Genomic DNA, 18111 nt, shown 5'->3' with positions numbered 1-18111 from the left:
TGGAGGCTGGAGAGTTGGGCTAGGATAGGCTGGGAGGCAGGAGGAAGCGTTTCAAGGCTACATTTTATTGGAGCCTTGATTACACTAGTTAATGATGCGATTTCGTCTCGTCACTCCGCATCTATTGAGAGCAAATTTCACGCATTCTGTCAAGGCAAGTAACGGAGCCGTGAAGGATGCTAGGCTAATTAGGAAACTGAACTGATTTCACTTATTACGCTTTCTCTTATGCCGGGCTGGAGAAAAGTGTGGGAATTTGCGATACAAGGAAGGCTTTCATCACGACGTGGAGAGAAAGGAGAGACATCGAGGTTATTGTATCTTTAACGGACTCCATTTGATATTTAGGGGAAGATTTTTTTTCTGATTCAGTGCGACTTTTCCTTGTTGCGATTAACAGGAAAAACAATTACAAGGTTAATTATTATTTCCTATTTATTTTTTTTTTTTTTTGTCAAGGTGAATTTAATTATCAGCGTTAGATAAAAAACAAAATGCTAAATATTTGCTTAGTTTGAAACAGTTTTACATTTGTTTGTTATTTTAAAAGTTACGATAGGAGCAAAAACTTAAAAGGAGACTAAGATTTTTTTTCGATTTGAGTAACTTGGGATTAGGTGTGTTACTTATAATTTTAAAGGGATCTATATTCTTTCCTTACCACGGATGAAAAAAAATAACTGGATAGACGACTTTCTTCTTTAAGCTTGAATTTTTTTTTTTCCATAAGGAAGATGAGTCTCTCTCATCTCTCTCTCTCTCTCTCTCTCTCTCTCTCTCTCTCTCTCTCGTCTCTCTCTCTCTCTCCTCTCTCTCTCTCTCTCTCTCTCTCTCTCTCTCTCATCCATCAAAGGCGGTGTACACAAGAAGAATGACATTTTGCGAGTGTTGCAAGCCTCCTTCCACAGAGGCCGCGGGGGCCCCACTCTTCTCCCGCCCTCTGTATTGTTTTTATTTTTTTATGACGAAAGAGAGAGAGAGAGAGAGAGAGAGAGGAGAGGAGAGAGAGAGAGAGAGAGAGAGAGAGAGAGAGAGAGAGAGAGAGAGACTTGGAAACCCCACTCACTGCCTATATCATGACGAGCTACGTATTTTCCTTTTCAGTTCCTTTCCCTCCTACCCTGTGATTCCCCACAAACACTCACTCCCTTCAACCATAACCTTCCTACATCTGCCTCATCCCCCCCTCCACTGTGATTCCCAACAAACACACCCCACCCACCCACTCACTCTTTCCTTTGTTCCTTTCCTACATCTGCCTCCAGCCCCCCACCACACACACACACACACACACACACACACACACACACACACACACACACACACACACACACTCCAACTTCCCTGCTTTCACAACACCCTGCCTCGCCTCTAACACTCCCACACTGTAGCATTCTCAGCACTGTCTCGCTCCCTAACCGACATTACCCCACTTCCCCTACGGTTACAAAACTTCCGTGATCCCCACACTAACACCCTCCTAATTCTGCATTCCCCGTATCTTTGCTTTCAATCTCCATTAACACTTTTTAGCAATCCAAATACTCGGGTTCCTCACTTAACACTATGTACCTCACTATAGCTTTACCCAGTTCTTGCCTCCGCTTGCCCTAACACTAAACGAGGTCCCTGCCCACTGTCCACCTTCTAAGCATTCCCCTGTACCTCGTCTCGCCCGGTGAACTAACACTGCCTCACCTCAACACATATGCTCTGTCCTTGCTATATGACTCATCCTTGTAAACAAACACTACCTCACCTCAACACTTGTGCGTTATCCCTGCCCCGTGACTTCCTAGGAAAAAGCCTACTAGGGCGGGGATGTGGCCAGGAATCTCTACGGGAACTACGAAGGAAACGTAAATACCAAGCTGTCGTGTCGCCTTCCGGTTATCTAGTGGGAGTGTTGGGTGTAACCTTGATCCTGTTTGTCATGTGACCGGCCTTGCTTGGACGGACGCTCGCAACACACACACACACACACACACACACACACACACACACACACACACACACGTTCTTATAAATAGTTCATGAAGATACGCAGGTTGACACACAAACTGCGTGATATAAAAGGTGACAATGTATTGGAAAACGCATTTATCAGCGTCAGTGGGGGGACGGGGGAGGACGCGGAGGATAAAAAAAGGAGGGCAGGAAGAGGAAGAAGGATGAAGTGTCAAGAGTAGAGGGAGTTGGGTGTGGCTGAAGAGGAAGAGGAAGGGAAAAAGAGGAAGGAGTGGAGGGTAAGGAGAAGCAGAAGAGACAGCAAAGGAAGGAAATGGAGGAGAGACTATAAAAAAAAGTTCACATCAATAACGAGGAATGGAGAGAGAGAGAGAGAGAGAGAGAGAGAGAGAGAGAGAGAGAGAGAGAGAGAGAGAGAGAGAGAGAGAGAGAGAGAGAGAGAGAGAGAGAGAGATATGGTATGAGGGCTATCAAATTTTCAGTGTAACATTTGAGATAGGGATGAGGGCAGTAGAAGAAGTATAAGTAGTAGTAGTAGTAGTAGAATAGCAATAATAGTAATAACAGTAATAGTGTAATAGTAAAAGTATTAATAGCAGCAGCAGCAGCAGTAGTAGTAGTAGTAGTAGTAGTAGTAGTAGTAGTAGTAACAGTAAAAGTAGTAGTAATAGTTTGTGATAACGGATATACATCTACTACTACTACCACTACTACTACTACTACTACTACTACTGAACAGACGATGATGATAATAAGAAAGATTAACATCCAAAGTAAAAGGTCTATATTATAAGCACGGCGGAAGTAGCAACCCATCTTTACCTTGAGAGAGAGAGAGAGAGAGAGAGAGAGAGAGAGAGAGAGAGAGAGAGAGAGAGAGAGAGAGAGAGAGAGAGAATTAACGTGTCCTTCTCTTTGCCTTCAGAACGCAGTCACCCATCGAGGACCAACTAGGAAGTCCAAAGTAATACTGAAGTGGGAACCTCCATCTGACTTCTCCGGCGATGTTGTCTTCACGTAAGTAGTAGTAGTAGTAAGTAGTAGTAGTAGTAGTAGTAATGGTGGTGGTAGTAGTAGTATCAGTGGGGATGATGGCCGTAGTTGTAATAGTAGCAGTAGCAGCAGGAGAATTGTAATCGATCTATTGTGCAATATCCACACACCTTACTGGGTCAGGAAGAGGAGGAGGAGGTGGTGGTGATGGTGGTGGTGGTGGGGGAGGAGATAGGGAAAGGGGATTGGGGGAACGAGAGGAAGCTGTTCAGGTGACTGCCTCCATCCCAACCCATCGAAAGGTTAGTCACTCATTCGGGCGTGGCCTCTCTCTCTCTCTCTCTCTCTCTCTCTCTCTCTCTCTCTCTCTCTCCCTCTCTCTCTCTCTCTCTCTCTCTCTCTCTCTCTCTCCTCTCTCTCTCTCTCTCTCTCTCTCTCTCTCTCTCTCTCTCTCTCTCTCTCTCTCTCTCTCTCTCGTAAAGATTTGAGATGTGTGAAGGTGAGAGGAAGAGAGAGGGAGGGAGAGAAGGTCGAATCGTGAGTGCCCGTAATAGCACAGAGAGAGAGAGAGAGAGAGAGAGGAGAGAGAGAGAGAGAGAGAGAGAGAGAGAGAGAGAGAGAGAGAGAGAGAGAGACTAAATGAATCACTGTACAAGCAATTTCACTTCGTTTACTTTATAAATACGATCCTCCTCCTCCTCCTCCTCCTCCTCCTCCTCCTGAGAACTGGAACAGGAGAAACACACACACACACACACACACACACACACACACACACACACACACACACACACACACACTTTATTTTCCCTTTTTTTCCTGACATTCAATTGTCTGCGGATCGACAAATACAAAAAAAAAAAAAAAAGTAAAAGAGAAAACGTGATAAATAACAATGACAAATGAATTTGATTGATTTCGCTCCATACTCACGTAGTAGTAGTAGTAGTAGTAGTAGTAGTGGTGGTGGTGGTGGTGGTGGTGGTGTGGTTGCAGTTTCAGTGATAATAGTTGCACTAGCAGTGGTGATGGTAGTGGTGTTAGTGTCTGTTGTGATAATGGAAGTAGTAGTAGTAGTAGTAGTTGTTGTTGTTGTAATAGTAACGGTGGTGGTGGAGTTACAGTGCCAGTAGTGATAATGGAAGTAGTAGTAGTAGATGTTGTTGTTGTTGTAGTAGCTGTGGTGGTGGTGATAGTGCCAATGGTGATAACAAGTAATAGTAGAAGTAATAGCAGTAGTAGTAGCAGTGGTAGTGGTGGTGCGGCCTTACAGTGTGTGAAGTGAAAGTGACTTGAGGTGAGACAGTGGCTCCTGGCGATGGTTGTGGTGATGGTAGTGGCAACAGCCGGCCGGTGCGCCAGTCATTCAGTCACTCAGTCAGGCAGTCAATCCGAATGTTGTCATGGGATCTGTGAGTCGGTCAGTCGGTCAGCTAGTCAGTCAGTTAATGTGTTTGCCAAGGAGTCAGTCAGCCAGTTTGCTAGAGAAGGAACGAGTCAGTCAGTCGAGAAAGAGAGAGAGAGAGAGAGAGAGAGAGAGACTCCGCTCACTTCCTACGTCATAGCCTTCCTCTTCTCTCTCTCTCTCTCTCTCTCTCTCTCTCTCTCTCTCTCTCTCTCTCTCTCTCTCTCTCTCTCTCTCTCTCTCTCTCTCTCTCTCATGTGTTCATCCATACTCCCCATCCCCCTCTCAGTACATAGGAAATGTTTTTACAACCTCAGTAATGGCGAAGGGCAGCATGTGGCAAGGAGAGAGAGAGAGAGAGAGAGAGAGAGAGAGAGAGAGAGAGAGAGAGAGAGAGAGAGAGAGAATTTGTCAACAGGTGTTATTTCATTAATTTCTCATTTCGTGTCACTCGTAACTCTGAAAGTGACTGACCAACTGAAATGCAGCGGCTTCAGTCAGTTACCGATTTGTGGAGTTGCATCATGAAATTTGAAAAGTTGCTTGTCGATTTTCCCCACTTCGATAAACTCTGGCAAAGGCTATCCCGTAATTTAACTGCCATTTGTTTTATTGTATTTTCCATTTTTTATTTTTATTTTATTTATGTATGTATTTGTTTTTTTTTTTTTTTTTTTTTTGTCAGATTTAGTGAGGTGGCGCCTTGTATGGTGAAATGAACAGCTGAGTCACTATGAACATGGCAGCGTATTTTCTAGAAACTACCTGCTCACGAGCCACAGTTTATCCATCATGACAAACAAACAACTCCAGGTGGCCACGACTTCCTCAAATATTCTCATATCTCAGGGTGACACTGGAAAACCCTCGTGTAGTTATAAGTAAAGAAAAAAATATCGATTGTTACAGTGCCAAGTGATCCTTTGTTGCGTCGTCAGTAAGTTAAATTATTCAATTCCTTGTCTTTTTTTTCTGGATGACGCAGAAAACCTGTGGTGTATTTATATAAATTAACATGTAAAATTCGAACTTCATCTTATACAGTGCCCCGTGACTCCCTTGTTGCTTAGTCATCAAGTTTGTCAGTCATTTCCTCCACTATTATGTATAGGTGACAGAAAACCCCGCATCACATATATTTATTTATTTATTTATTTATTACAGCACCGCATGACCCCGTTCTTGCGCAACAATTAAAAAGCAATCAGTCATTCAGTTCTTCCTCCCTTCATTGCACTTCACACCGTTACACCATTGCCACACCCTTTGTAAATGCCACACCCACTCTCACACAGGTCCTCTCTAGCCAGCCAGAGTCACGCCCACGCCTTCGCTGCCAGGAAAGTTTCGCTATCCCGCCATCATTGTCATGTGTAATAATAATAGTAACAGTCGTAGTAATCACCCCGCCGCTATTGTCACTTGTTTCCAGCAGTCAGGGCCTGCGGTCCGCTATTGTCTTCACAGCACGTGGTCCGAGTTTCCAGTCTCGCATACTGCGGAAAGTTTCTCTCTGGTGGAATGTCTGTTTAGCGTGATTGCTTTTGAGCCAGAGGAAGTGTATGGGTGGATGGAAATAGGTACATATTATTACCGATACATATTATATAAATTAAATAATTTGAATGTTATAAGAGAGTAACACGAGGGAATGTGTAATAAGTGTGGGGACGGAGACCTAGACAATCGTTGAGGTAATTTTTTTTTTTTTTTCGTGGTCAGTATTTTTTTTTTTTTTTTACTCCATCGATGCCTACACATGTTAGTTCCTGTATAATACGTATTTATCCATGCCCTTGTATCATCCCCAGTCAATAACTGTGTGAACTCCCAGAGCCTCCTATCGACTCAACATGCTAACCGTGTTTATTCCAGTCATTTGTAACACTATTTTTGAGATACATTTTTCTTCATATGACGTTGGTGAGTTTCTTGTTAAGGAAAATCTATTCACCCATGCACGGGATGGCTCAGACAACTACCACATACTCCTAACACGCATCATTCGTACTCTTACTAAAGTAAAATAAAAGAAAAAAAGTCGATGAAAGCAGTAGCGGCAGCAGCAATAAACTGAACCTTGACGGACGTGTACAGTGAGTGATACGTTACTTGGTAAGTATGTAGCTAGCAACAAGTAATGTGGTGGCGTTCTGGGGTGTGAGGAGTGTGTGGATGTGAGGCACTGGTTGGCTGAGTGATAGTAAGATGTGTGTGTGTGTGTGTGTGTGTGTGTGTTGGGCGGGGGGGTGAGGGGGTAATGATAGTTTGTGGTAAAGGGAATAGATTGGGAATTGTTAGGTGAATGGGTTGAAAGTTTGGGTGAGAGAAGAAAGAGAGAGGATCGTGTGCTTGTACAGGGAAGGCTGGGTCGTGAGTGGATGGATGAACTGGGTGAGAGAAAAAGAGGGAGGGGGGTGTATGGCTGCATAAGTTGAGAGGTTTAGGTGAAAGAAGAGAAGGGGGCACTGCGGCCATGAATATACATATATGAACATATGGTAAATTTGCAGTTTCACCCAATAACCACAATCTCTACCCACACCCCCCCCAACCCTCCCCAGCAAGCTTGGGGGTCTGTGGGGAACCGGGTTTTTTTTTTTTTTGGGGGGGGGAGCACATACGAGTGATATATAGACTTTGAAAATGTAGGGAAATTTCCCTAGAAGTCGAGGAAATTTCCTAAATGTAGCAAACCAAAAACTTATTATAACCAGAGGGCTGTGCCCCCTTGAACCCCCACTATTAGTATATTCGAACACAATCAGAAAGCTAAGGTAACCTAACCTAACCTAACCTTACCCTACCTAACCTTACCTATCCTAACCTAACCTATCCTATCCTATCCTATCCTATCCTATCCTATCCTATCCTATCCTATCCTAACCTAACCTAACCTAACCTATCCTAACTAACCTATCCTAACCTAAACTAACCTAACCTGAGATAAATCTTGGAAATTCCGTCCCGACCTTATTATTCATTTGTGGCAAGGTAATATGGGGTTAGAAATGCTCCTAGCAGTGAGATCTAGTTTATGAGACACTTCATACTTATGTGCGGTTTATTGGGGGAAACTGCAATTATACCGAACATATTTATTGAGTTGAAGTTATTGAACAATGTTTTATTTGTTTAATTTCTTTCATTTATCTATCTATTTATCTAGCTACCCATTTATTTTGGAATCTATATATCACTTTCCATTTTGATAAATGTAAAATTCAAATGTATTAATTTCTTTATCTTTCAGGTATAATTTTAGCCTTGTAACTGTTCCTTGGGCTTAAGACTTTTCAGTAATGAAATCTAATTCCTATCATCCCTGACATTTCATCTTCTGGCTCTCTTCTCTGAGACACATATCAAATCATACAGAATCTATCCAGATTGTAGCCAATTGTGACATGTGATGTGCTTAGCCCTAAAGCTGTGATATCCATGAAGTGTCATGTTTAGGCTACACATCATTAATTGCATGGGAAACATAGCTTATTGGCTAGAATTTCATAACATTTCCTTTATCCTGAAATGTCTTGTGTATTGAGTAAAGAAACTGATTAGCATTAGCATTTAAAACTGTTGTCACAATGTCTTTTACCAGCCTCTTATTGAATTTTGTTATGGAAATAAGAAAACTTCTGCATAGGATTAGATACCAATGTCAGCATGAGGTTTTATCCTAATTTTATTTCACAGTGGATCCTTCGTGCAAGAGAGGACAGTGTTCTGGGTGGGTGTCACCTCGGAGAAGGTGACAGTCAAGAGGTCAGCCCCTGCACCTCCAGCCCCAGAAACCACCACCACCACCACCACCACAACCACTACTACTGCTGCACCTGCTGTAAGCCCTGCCTCTGAGATAGATCTTAAGGAGAATGCAGGTGATGTGGTGATAAATGTGGTTGAGGCACCTAGTGGAGTCTTAGAGAATGATACCAGTGAGGTTACTCCTGAAGGTGACTCTTCTCCCTCATCCCCATCCCCCACCTCCCCCATAACTCCTGTCTCCACTCCTTCTGAGGTTAGCACAGTAAGTAGTGATTCTAGCGTAGGTGAAGGTGAAGAAGAAGAAGAAGCAGAGGAGCCACCACTGTTACCAGAGACCACTAACCCAAAGCCCAAGTCCAGACCTGGCCCGAAGCGCAAGTTTGGGCTGCTAGGACGTCGTCGGACCACCACCACCACCACCACCACCACCACCACAAGTACCAGCACCACTACCACCACTTCCCGGCCCAAGGGCGAGGACAAGTTGTCACCAGTTAGTACAATGCTGCAGGAAATGTTGTTCTCCTTGCTGCATCTGTCACAGTTTTGATAAATTCTGATCTGTTACAAAAAAAAACACAGATGACTTACATTTAATATGGACACTAGCATTAGGCTGCCTCCATTAATTATTGCTAGCAGCTTACAAACAGAATACTAGTGGAGAGTCAAAAATCAAGTGTGTCAGCTTTCTGGTAACAGTTTTAGTGGTAATAACATATAGATCAATATTGGAGCTAAAGTGCATAACCTAACATCTGATTAATATCTCATAAAACATGACGTATAACAGCGATGCTTACCCGTGCCTCCGCCTTGGAGAGCTATGGTCTAGAAGGAACCCCTGTAGTAGGTTTAACCATCCTGGCAACCTTGGATATTAACACATTGAGACTGGCTTGTTTGTGGATCAGTTTATTCCCCCATGTCAACATAGTAGGTGATGTTTGTGTAGTGTAAGTAGTTTAAGCAGATAATGCAGGAACATTACCTAAATCATATCCTTAAACCCCTGTCCTTTTCCCCCTGGCCTGTTTTTTGGTGATGGTATCACTGGGAGCTCCTGGTCGGGCCCTCCTGCTGGTGTGGGAGGCTGGTGGGTTCCTGGAGTCTGTAGGTTCCTGCTTTGAGGTGTGGTGGTATATATGAGGTGTTCATGATATGGTACTGTTGTGCATGTTACTAAGGAATTACAGGAACAAATGACTTAATATATTGCTTGGTGTTGGGTGACTCAGAACATGGTATGTGTGTAACCTTATAACTGTCCTGTTTCTGACAACCTTCAGTGCTGTCTTTCCTGAAGTTGTGATCAACTTTGTAGTCAACTTGTTGGAGTAATTAGAGTATGTAATTTCTTTGCTATGAAAGCTTTTCCAATATATCTCTTATGTATTAATATTGAGTATTCTGTACTGTGCATACAACATTATATAATGAATTATCTTGTGTTAATTGTAAAACAGTGTAACAAATGTAAGCAACATAAGCAACTAAATAGTTGTTAGCCAAGTAATAGATGTTGTATATTAGTGGTAAATTTGATGTGTATATGTTAAGTGAGGTTCAAGGTTGGTCTCTAAAGTTATGTCTTGTTGTGCAGAAAGCTGCCAGTCTAGAGAGGGACCTGATCAACATTTATGATGACTGTGGCAGTAGCAAGGGCTGCTTTGGCTTTCCTGCAGAGTGTGAAGCAAATAAAAAGTGAGTAATTATTGTGCTGACTGTTAAGTGAATTGCAGTTTTAATGGTGTATTTAACCAACTTTTTTTGGGTTTTCATTCTATAGAGTAATGGAGATGGTTTAATATGATTAAGGAAACAAAATTGTAGAAAAGACTGTGTAAGCATTCAGTAAAGGGAAAGTAAATAGCACATTGAGTGATGAACCATTTATGTGATTGGCATGTGTGTATGAGTATGCATACATGTGTGTTGCAAATGTTTATCCATGGCCTGATGGATGGTGTTGTGTTACAGGTGTACCATGTTGGTGACGTACTCCAAGGTGTCTTCTGGCTACAAGTTTGAGATTGTTGGCAGCACCACCACAGGCTACGTGGCTGCTGGCTTATCTGATGACGAGAAGATGGTATGAGTTAATGTATCTCTTTTTACCACTACTTGAATCATTATAAGCAATTATGGTATGCTGAGATTTGCACTCAAGACTAAAAAGTGTGAAAAGTGAAATGCATCAAGTATGTACTACATGATACAGTTTCACTTTTTCAGTTGATGAAGCAATAAGATTCATGTAATCTTTAAATGAACTAAATAGTACTTTGCTCTGAGACCAGGATGTAGTGATAATTAGCTTTAAGATATGTAAGTGGAATGTGGTGTGGGATGAAAATCAAGACTTATTTCCATTGTATTTTTTACATAAGAGAAAGTATTTCTGCTTAATCTTGTATTTTCTCTTGCACTCACACTGTATGACAAGTCTTGTGTAAGATGCAATAGATGTGAGAAACAGAAAACTTTTGACATACCTGTGTTCAGCAAGGAGACTGATCTTGCATGGTGGTGCATTGCATTGTTAACCTTACATTTAAATAGTGAGAAACAAAAATATAAAAGATTGCTAAACTTTTTGTTTAGATTCCTTGCTGCTAAAAAGTATAGTTCTATTCTCAGATGACAATGAGGTTATACTCTGGTTTATTTTACGTAAGGAGGGGGAGAGAGAGAAACTGGTATGGAGGAAATCAGAACCATAAGTCTACTGTTTATGTTCTGCTCTAGAAAAGTTTAAAGGGCAAGTCTAGGAAGAACCAACAGTTAGTAGTTAATTTTCAGAGGTGACCTGAACCTCATCATTTATTTATCTTGTTTTTCTTGGAAGTCTTTCTTAACTTAAGCCTATGTCCAAATTTTTTTAATTTTTTTATTCATTTATTCTTCAGAGCTGACTTAAATTACTGTCTAATTGTTTTGATTAGAGGTGACCTGAGCATCATGTTATATATATATATATATATATATATATATATATATATATATATATATATATATATATATATATATATATATATATATATATATATATATATATATATATATATATATATATATATTATATATATATATATATATATATATATATATATATATATATATTTTTTTTTTTTTTTTTTTTTTTTTTTTTTTTCAGAAATTATCTGAAATATATATAAAAAAATTTGGGTTTTACCTTTAAGCAATAAGGATTGCATATCTTAATCTTCTTGTTTTTATCAGATGTGAACTGAATGTGAAACTTAGTCCTTGTGTTATTTATCTCAGAGATTATATGAATTACATGCCTTAATCACTGTGTTTTTGTCTGAGGTAACTGGAATTGCATGTTCAAGTCTTCATGTTTTTCCTGAGGTGAAATGAATCGCATGTCTTAGCCCTCATATTTTTATTAGAGGTGACCTGAATCACTTTGTCATATTTTGCATCCTAGGGCGATGACAGCGTGATGGTCTGCCTGGCATCCACAGGGGCTGATTCAGGCCCAGATGTTGTCATGGCTTTCAACAATGGCAGAAGCAATGAGATGCTTGTGGAGGTAAGTAAACATGGAGTTGAGGATACAGCAGTGAACAAAGTGAGAGAGTGAAAGATTGATTACTTTGAGGGTCAAAAAGAGAGAGAGAGAGAGAGAGAGAGAGAGAGAGACTATTGATTGAGTACTTTGAGGTTTGAAAGAGAAACTGAAAATGAAAAGTTATATTAGAGAGAGATTCTAGTTTGTAAAGGCAAACATATGTGACAAATCTTGCAAAAGAGTGGAGGGATGAGAATCTAATAAGGATAACACAGAGTAGATAGTACACCCATCATAAAGGAAAACAGAACATTAACATACAGGGAGCAACAGAAAATTAAATTTCACATTTTTGTGTTGTCTTGTGCATCTCTGACCTTTTAATATTTTTTATTATAAACTTATTCCCTTAGACATTCATTTTGTTTTTAACTCCCAGAAAAAGTACGGCCTGAGTGACATACAAGCAGCAGTGGTGAATGGTCAAGCATACTGTACATTTGTCCGGGATGCTTCCACTGAAATCTCTGGGATTGTGTTTGACCTTGATAAAGATCGCTTCCATCTTATGGTGGCCACTGGACCTGTTAACCCTAGTGAGTATTGTATATATTTGTAGAGGTGAGAACATTTGGTTGTTGGAGTCTAGTTACCTCATCTTGGCTGCCTCCTTTTATGTATATGTGATACTGTATAGAAAACAATTAAATTGCAATTACCCCTTCTTTTTTTCATTAGATGGACTAAGCTACCATGATAAGCGCACTGTCTCATCAGGGACAGTTGCATTAGACTCTTTTGAGACAGCTGAGTCTCGCAGTGACCTCTTCCGCACCCTCCATGCCTGCTTCATGGTGGGTGCCTGGATATGTGCAGCCTCCTGTGGTATCATGGTGGCTCGCTATTTCAAGAAGACCTGGCTAAAGAGTCGCTCTTGTGGCATTGATCAGTGGTTCCATGTGAGTTTATACTATGTCTGTCTTTTCTCTTTACTTGTTTAGCTTTCAGATCCTCCTGTTACAGTAAATTCATCTCTTGATATTAGCTACATTTGTGTATATTTTTTTGTATGTGCTTAGTTTCATGTTTGTTTTCAGTACCTGATATTAAATATACTTACTATCTGTGCCCTTTCTCTCAACTTCATTTAATTTTTCTCATTTTTCATTCTTGTCTACCTCACTCATCTGTTGGAATAACTCCTGTTTGCTTCCTATGTTTCTTGTGCCTGACATTTTTCCCTTACCTTCATCTCACTCTCTATTTCTTTCCCTTTACCTCCAGCTTCATAGATTCTTCATGGGCCTCACCTGGTCCCTGGCTATAGCTGGAGTAGTCCTCATCCTGTATTACCTCAATGGATGGAAAGACCTTGATTCTCGAAACAAAGAACATGCTATTTTGGGAGTTGTATCCACAGGTGAGAATTCTTTGCTTATATTTGTGTTGGATAGGTTTATTTAAAGCTGGCCAGATGTGTTAGAGAGAGAGAGAGAGAGAGAGAGAGAGAGAGAGAGAGAGAGAGAGAGAGAGTGATGAGTTTTAAAGGGAAGACACCTGTTACTCTTAGAGGTGACATTCATATTTGTCTGATTCTCATGATTTTTTTGTGTGTATGTACCTTAGTACCTACAATAGCAAATTCCCAGTTTTCGTTTATATTCACCAATTAGTTTTGTATTTTTTTTAAGCAAAAAAGGTGACCAATAAAATTTCTTCTCACTTGTTTTTCAACCTATTGCTATAAAATTTAGTGTCAATAATGTACATATATGTATCTTCCCTTCTCCAAAGATCTATTTTTTAGTAGACATTTCATTTTGAAATAGAAATTAAGAAAAAAATGTTTTTCTTCATTTTTTTTCAATTTTTTTTACCCCAAAAAATCTAGCACAGTATGAAGAGCCTTTTTTGAAAATCTATCTTTGGGGAAAAATAGTCCATTCTTTTCTCATTCCAACAATACCTTTACATCTCCATTATCTTGTAGGACAATGAAAGGGAAATGCTTGATATGTAAAAAACGTAAGTTTTGAGATATGGACCGTTTTCTTCTGAGAAGTGTGTATAATTCCACATGTTGGGTTGTTCTGGTAAAATTTTACATGCATTAGGATAAAAATTGTATAACCAAAAGGAAACCATCATTTATGATCGTAGTCAGGGCTAATTGGCACCTGGTCCCCTCCTGTATGACAAGACACTACTCACTCAGGTGAGTTTATCAGAGGGCACCACCGTCTTCTTTGTTGCCAGGATTATTAGAAGCTGCCTGACTGGCAGTCTTCACTTCCTTCTCTTGAATGGAGCTTCTTTTTGGTACTCTTCTGTACAGGAGTTGTTGTTCTGCTTTCTTGATTTCCTAACCCAGTGAGATTTTTGAGAGGCACCAAACCCAAGATGAGTTAGAAAACTTGGATTCAAGTACCCAAAGTTGTGATCTAATACAGACGCAGTGGCAGCAAACTTGACTCTTTTGATCCCCAGTATACTTAGTTTTGCTGCATTTAGCCCATAGCTTAGAATGCTATGTTGGTGGTGGTGAAACAAAAGCAGTGTGTGGTGGCAACTTGTTACCACAACATAATTCCTCTTGCTTATTTTTTTTTTTTTCCTTCATCCTCTTTGGTGCATTTATTCGTGCATGCTTTGCTTTATTATAATGAGGCATCCTTCCAAATACAAAAGAAACTGAAACAGCCTTGGACACTGACGTCTCGCTGGACTGACTGCAGTGGCCAGCCTTTCTATGATTCCTTCGTGGCTCATCAGTGATACTGTCAACTGAAGCTCCACATACATTAAAAAAAAAGTAAATAAATAAATAAATAAAAAGATAAAAGAAATAAAAAAAAATCAAAATGATGAGTTTCTAAGCCAGGTGACCAAGCACATGAAAAGTGCATGGCACACAGGGCATTTAAAGCCCTTTAATAATGATAAACAAAGGCACTTTAAATATATAAGGAATAATGGTATCAACTTGTGGTTTTCACAGAAAATGCCAGATGTGTTAAGGATGACTGTGATGTTAAAAACTCAATTTTGACCTCTGGGTCGAAAAATACATTTTTTTTTTAAGGCGTCCCCTCCCCATAATATATCAGAAGTGGCACTTGATATTGTTCATATTCAGGTAATATGTGGTACATTATTGCTTTAATGGTTCAGCATGTGTGAGGACTATTATATTATTCTTAAAGAGATGTACAGTAAGAACAATATGTTGCATATAATCTTACTGTTTGATTATTATATCATTCTTAAAGAGATGTACAGTAAGAACAATATGTAGCATATAATCTTACTGTTGTTTGCTTTTTGTATATAGTGAAAACAGTGGTAGTATTCCATCTTGTTTGCAGAGTGTGTGGCCCAGCTGTCTGTCTTCAACCATAACAAATATATATACTTATATTTTGTAATATTGCTAATTGTCTGTGTTTGCCATCCCTCCAGGCCTGTGCTTCATCCAGCCCTTCATGGCACTGTGCCGATGCAGTCCCACACACAAGCGTCGGCCAGTCTTCAACTGGCTTCACTGGTTTGTTGGTAACTCAGCTCAGATTTTGGGCATTGCTGCAATCTACTTTGGCTTTGGGTTGATTGGTGCTCCTACATGGGTGGTGTTCATCCTCATCATCTTTGTAGCCTTCCACTGCCTCATACACCTACTTCTCTCGGTAAGTCCTGGAGTCCTGATTAAGTATTGTTGTCCTAACATTTAGATGTTCTTGTTAGATGCATCAAAGTAACTTACTTACCTTGTACTCTCTCAAGAAATTAGGGTCTTTCTTCAGCTGAAGTTTGAAACAAAAAGTGCTTGATAAAGTTAGATTTAAAAAAAAAGGGTGATAGGAAAGATTTGGTTCCCAACTAGAGTAACAGATGAATGGAATAGACTCAGTTGTATTATATATATATATATATATATATATATATATATATATATATATATATATATATATATATATATATATATATATATATATATATATATATATATATATATATATATATATATATATATATATATATATATATATATATATATATATATATGTTGTCCTGTCTGTTAGTTGTTATGTGATGTTTCTTATCTTTCCTACTCTGAGCAAATAACATTCATTCATCTTTGTTAGATACATTTGAAGGACACCTTTACCCTGTGTTCCCTCAGAGAACTTAGAGATCATGTTTTCTCATTTGTATAAAAAGTAGTCCAAATCCTTGTGTTTATGTCTCAGATTGGGCAGTGCATCAGTGACTCGAGAGCAGAATCCAGTAGCAACGTATATCCCATGAAGGAGCTGAATGGCAGTCGCACTCCACTTCAGCCCTCGGAGAAGAACACAGATGCTCCAGTGAGTAAAAAAACACCCTGCTCATTGCTTATCCTTGCTTCCTTTTGCCCTCTCCTTTAGACTTTTTTTTTTTTTGTAACCAACTTGTAATATAGTGTGTGGAGGGAGTTGAGATGTCTTAGGACCATATTCTCAAACATTGTTGGCTCCTTATTTTGATTACTTTTAAAATTCTAGTAGAACTTATTTTGTTTTCAAGGGTGTTTTTCTTTTTCAGAATGTAGTGATCATTAAATAAATTGTATGTATCATTTAAGGGAAAAACACATGTGAGAACCCAACTAATCATTTCTATCATCTCTGTGGTGTTTGAATCTTTGAAAATCATCCTGACAAGATTCCAAGGCATTTTAAAATAGAGGCCTTAGGTGGCTAGCATAGCAATGGAAAAGTCATAGTTGTCATTACATCCTTCCATTAAGAGGCAGAAAACTTTGTATTCATATGATGAATACCTCTTTTTCTTAATGGAAACTTTGGCTATCAGTACAAAATAAATGGCAGGAGGAGTTCATCCAGAAGCAGTATGAAGCAAAAAGTGCTTGATAAAGTTAGATTAAAAAAAAAGGGTGATAGGAAGAACTTGGTTCCCAACTAGAGTAACAGATGAATGGAATAGACTCAGTTGTTAAATTGTTATTGCTGAGTCATTACAGAGTTTTAAAATTAGATTAGATAAATTCATGAATGAGGATAATTGATGGAGATAGGTATGTTTCATGCAGGGATTGCTGTATATAGATTTGATAGCTTCTTGCAGCTTCCCTTATTTTCTTGTGTTCTTATTTTTATTTATTAATTTCTATTTATTTATTAATTTTTTATTTTATTTTATTTATTTTTTTAATTAATTAATGAATTTATTTATTTATTTATTTATTTATTTGTGTGTGTGTGTGTGTGTGTGTGTGTGTGTGTGTGCGCGCAGTATTTACCTTGTTGTATTGTCCAGGGCACAAGCCAAAGGTCATTTATCCTGTCTCCATAATCATATTTAGCCAGTTTTTCTTTAAACGTGTACACTGTTTGCCAAAACCACCTCTTCTTTCAAATAATTCCAGATTTCAATAGTTCAATACGGGAAGCTGTATTTCTTGATATCACTTGAACGTCCACTCTTTATTTTCTTCCCTTGTCCCCATGTCGATCAATCTCCCTCCTCTATCAGTGGTACCAAGTAATTTCTCTCTATTATTTCTCTATTGTTTACTAATTTGTACATTGTTATCAGGTCTCCTCTTTCTCTTCTCTCTTATAGTGTTGGTAATCCCTTCTGCAACATTCACAGTCTAAGATCTAATTTTCAATCTGTAGAAGACCATCTCTCATCTTCTTTTCCTCACTGAAACTCAGGTGTCTGAGGCAACTGACAGTAGCCCTTTTCTGTTCCCTCCTACTTTCTCTATCCTAATTTTCAATCCAGAGCTGGATGTTGCAATTATGTGCACAATGACTTAACCTTCACTTGTGCCCACGTTCATGAATCTTCCAAGTTTTCCACCATCTGACTACGACTACAGAGCCACTCTCAGACTAAGTACATCTTTGCTGTATACCACTCACCTAACTCTTCTGACTATAAGAAATTCTTTGACTACTTAACTTCCAAAGTGGAGCATATTCTGACTCTCTTCCCTTTTGCATAGATCTCCATAGTTGGAGACTTCAATGTTCACCACCAGCTTTGGCTTTCCTCTCCCTTCACTGACCATCCTGGTGAACTAGCTTTCATCTTTGCTCTCCTCCATGATCTAGAGCAATTGGTGCAACACCCTACTCATATTCCTGACCGTCTTGGAGATACACCCAACATTCTTGACCTTTTCCTGACCTCTAATCCTTCTGCTTATGCTGTCACCCTCTCTTCTCCATTGGACTCCTCCAATCACAATCTCATATCTGTATCTTGTCCTATTGCTCCAATGCCTCCTCAGGATCCCCCTAAGTGAAGGTGCCTCTAGCATTTTGCCTCTGCTAGTTGGGGGGACCTGAGGAGGTATTTTGCTGATTTTCCTTGCAATGATTACTGCTTCCATGTCAGAGACCCGTCTTTGTGTGCTGAGAGCATAACA

At 39.5% G+C, this 18111-nt stretch overlaps 1 protein-coding gene across 2 annotated transcripts in view; it reads left to right on the top strand.

Annotated features, from left to right (window-relative positions):
* LOC135114967 (putative ferric-chelate reductase 1 homolog) overlaps positions 1-18111 on the top strand; it is a 44462-nt gene that overhangs the window by 20739 nt on the left and 5612 nt on the right. The window contains exons 3-12 of one of the 2 annotated variants that reach the window (XM_064031289.1): positions 2894-2985; positions 8066-8210; positions 9741-9841; positions 10118-10229; positions 11592-11696; positions 12115-12271; positions 12414-12634; positions 12960-13095; positions 15135-15358; positions 15923-16039. In XM_064031289.1, the coding sequence (XP_063887359.1) occupies positions 2894-2985; positions 8066-8210; positions 9741-9841; positions 10118-10229; positions 11592-11696; positions 12115-12271; positions 12414-12634; positions 12960-13095; positions 15135-15358; positions 15923-16039 (1410 nt within the window). Of the gene's footprint in view, positions 1-2893; positions 2986-8065; positions 8631-9740; positions 9842-10117; positions 10230-11591; positions 11697-12114; positions 12272-12413; positions 12635-12959; positions 13096-15134; positions 15359-15922; positions 16040-18111 lie in introns of both variants that reach the window. The other variant, XM_064031288.1, reaches the window with a different exon arrangement.

This window comes from Scylla paramamosain, chromosome 28, assembly GCF_035594125.1.
Source record: "Scylla paramamosain isolate STU-SP2022 chromosome 28, ASM3559412v1, whole genome shotgun sequence".
NCBI lineage: Eukaryota > Metazoa > Arthropoda > Malacostraca > Decapoda > Portunidae > Scylla > Scylla paramamosain.
Note: the sequence above shows the minus strand (reverse complement) of the source record. Positions and strands in the feature narration are given on the sequence as shown.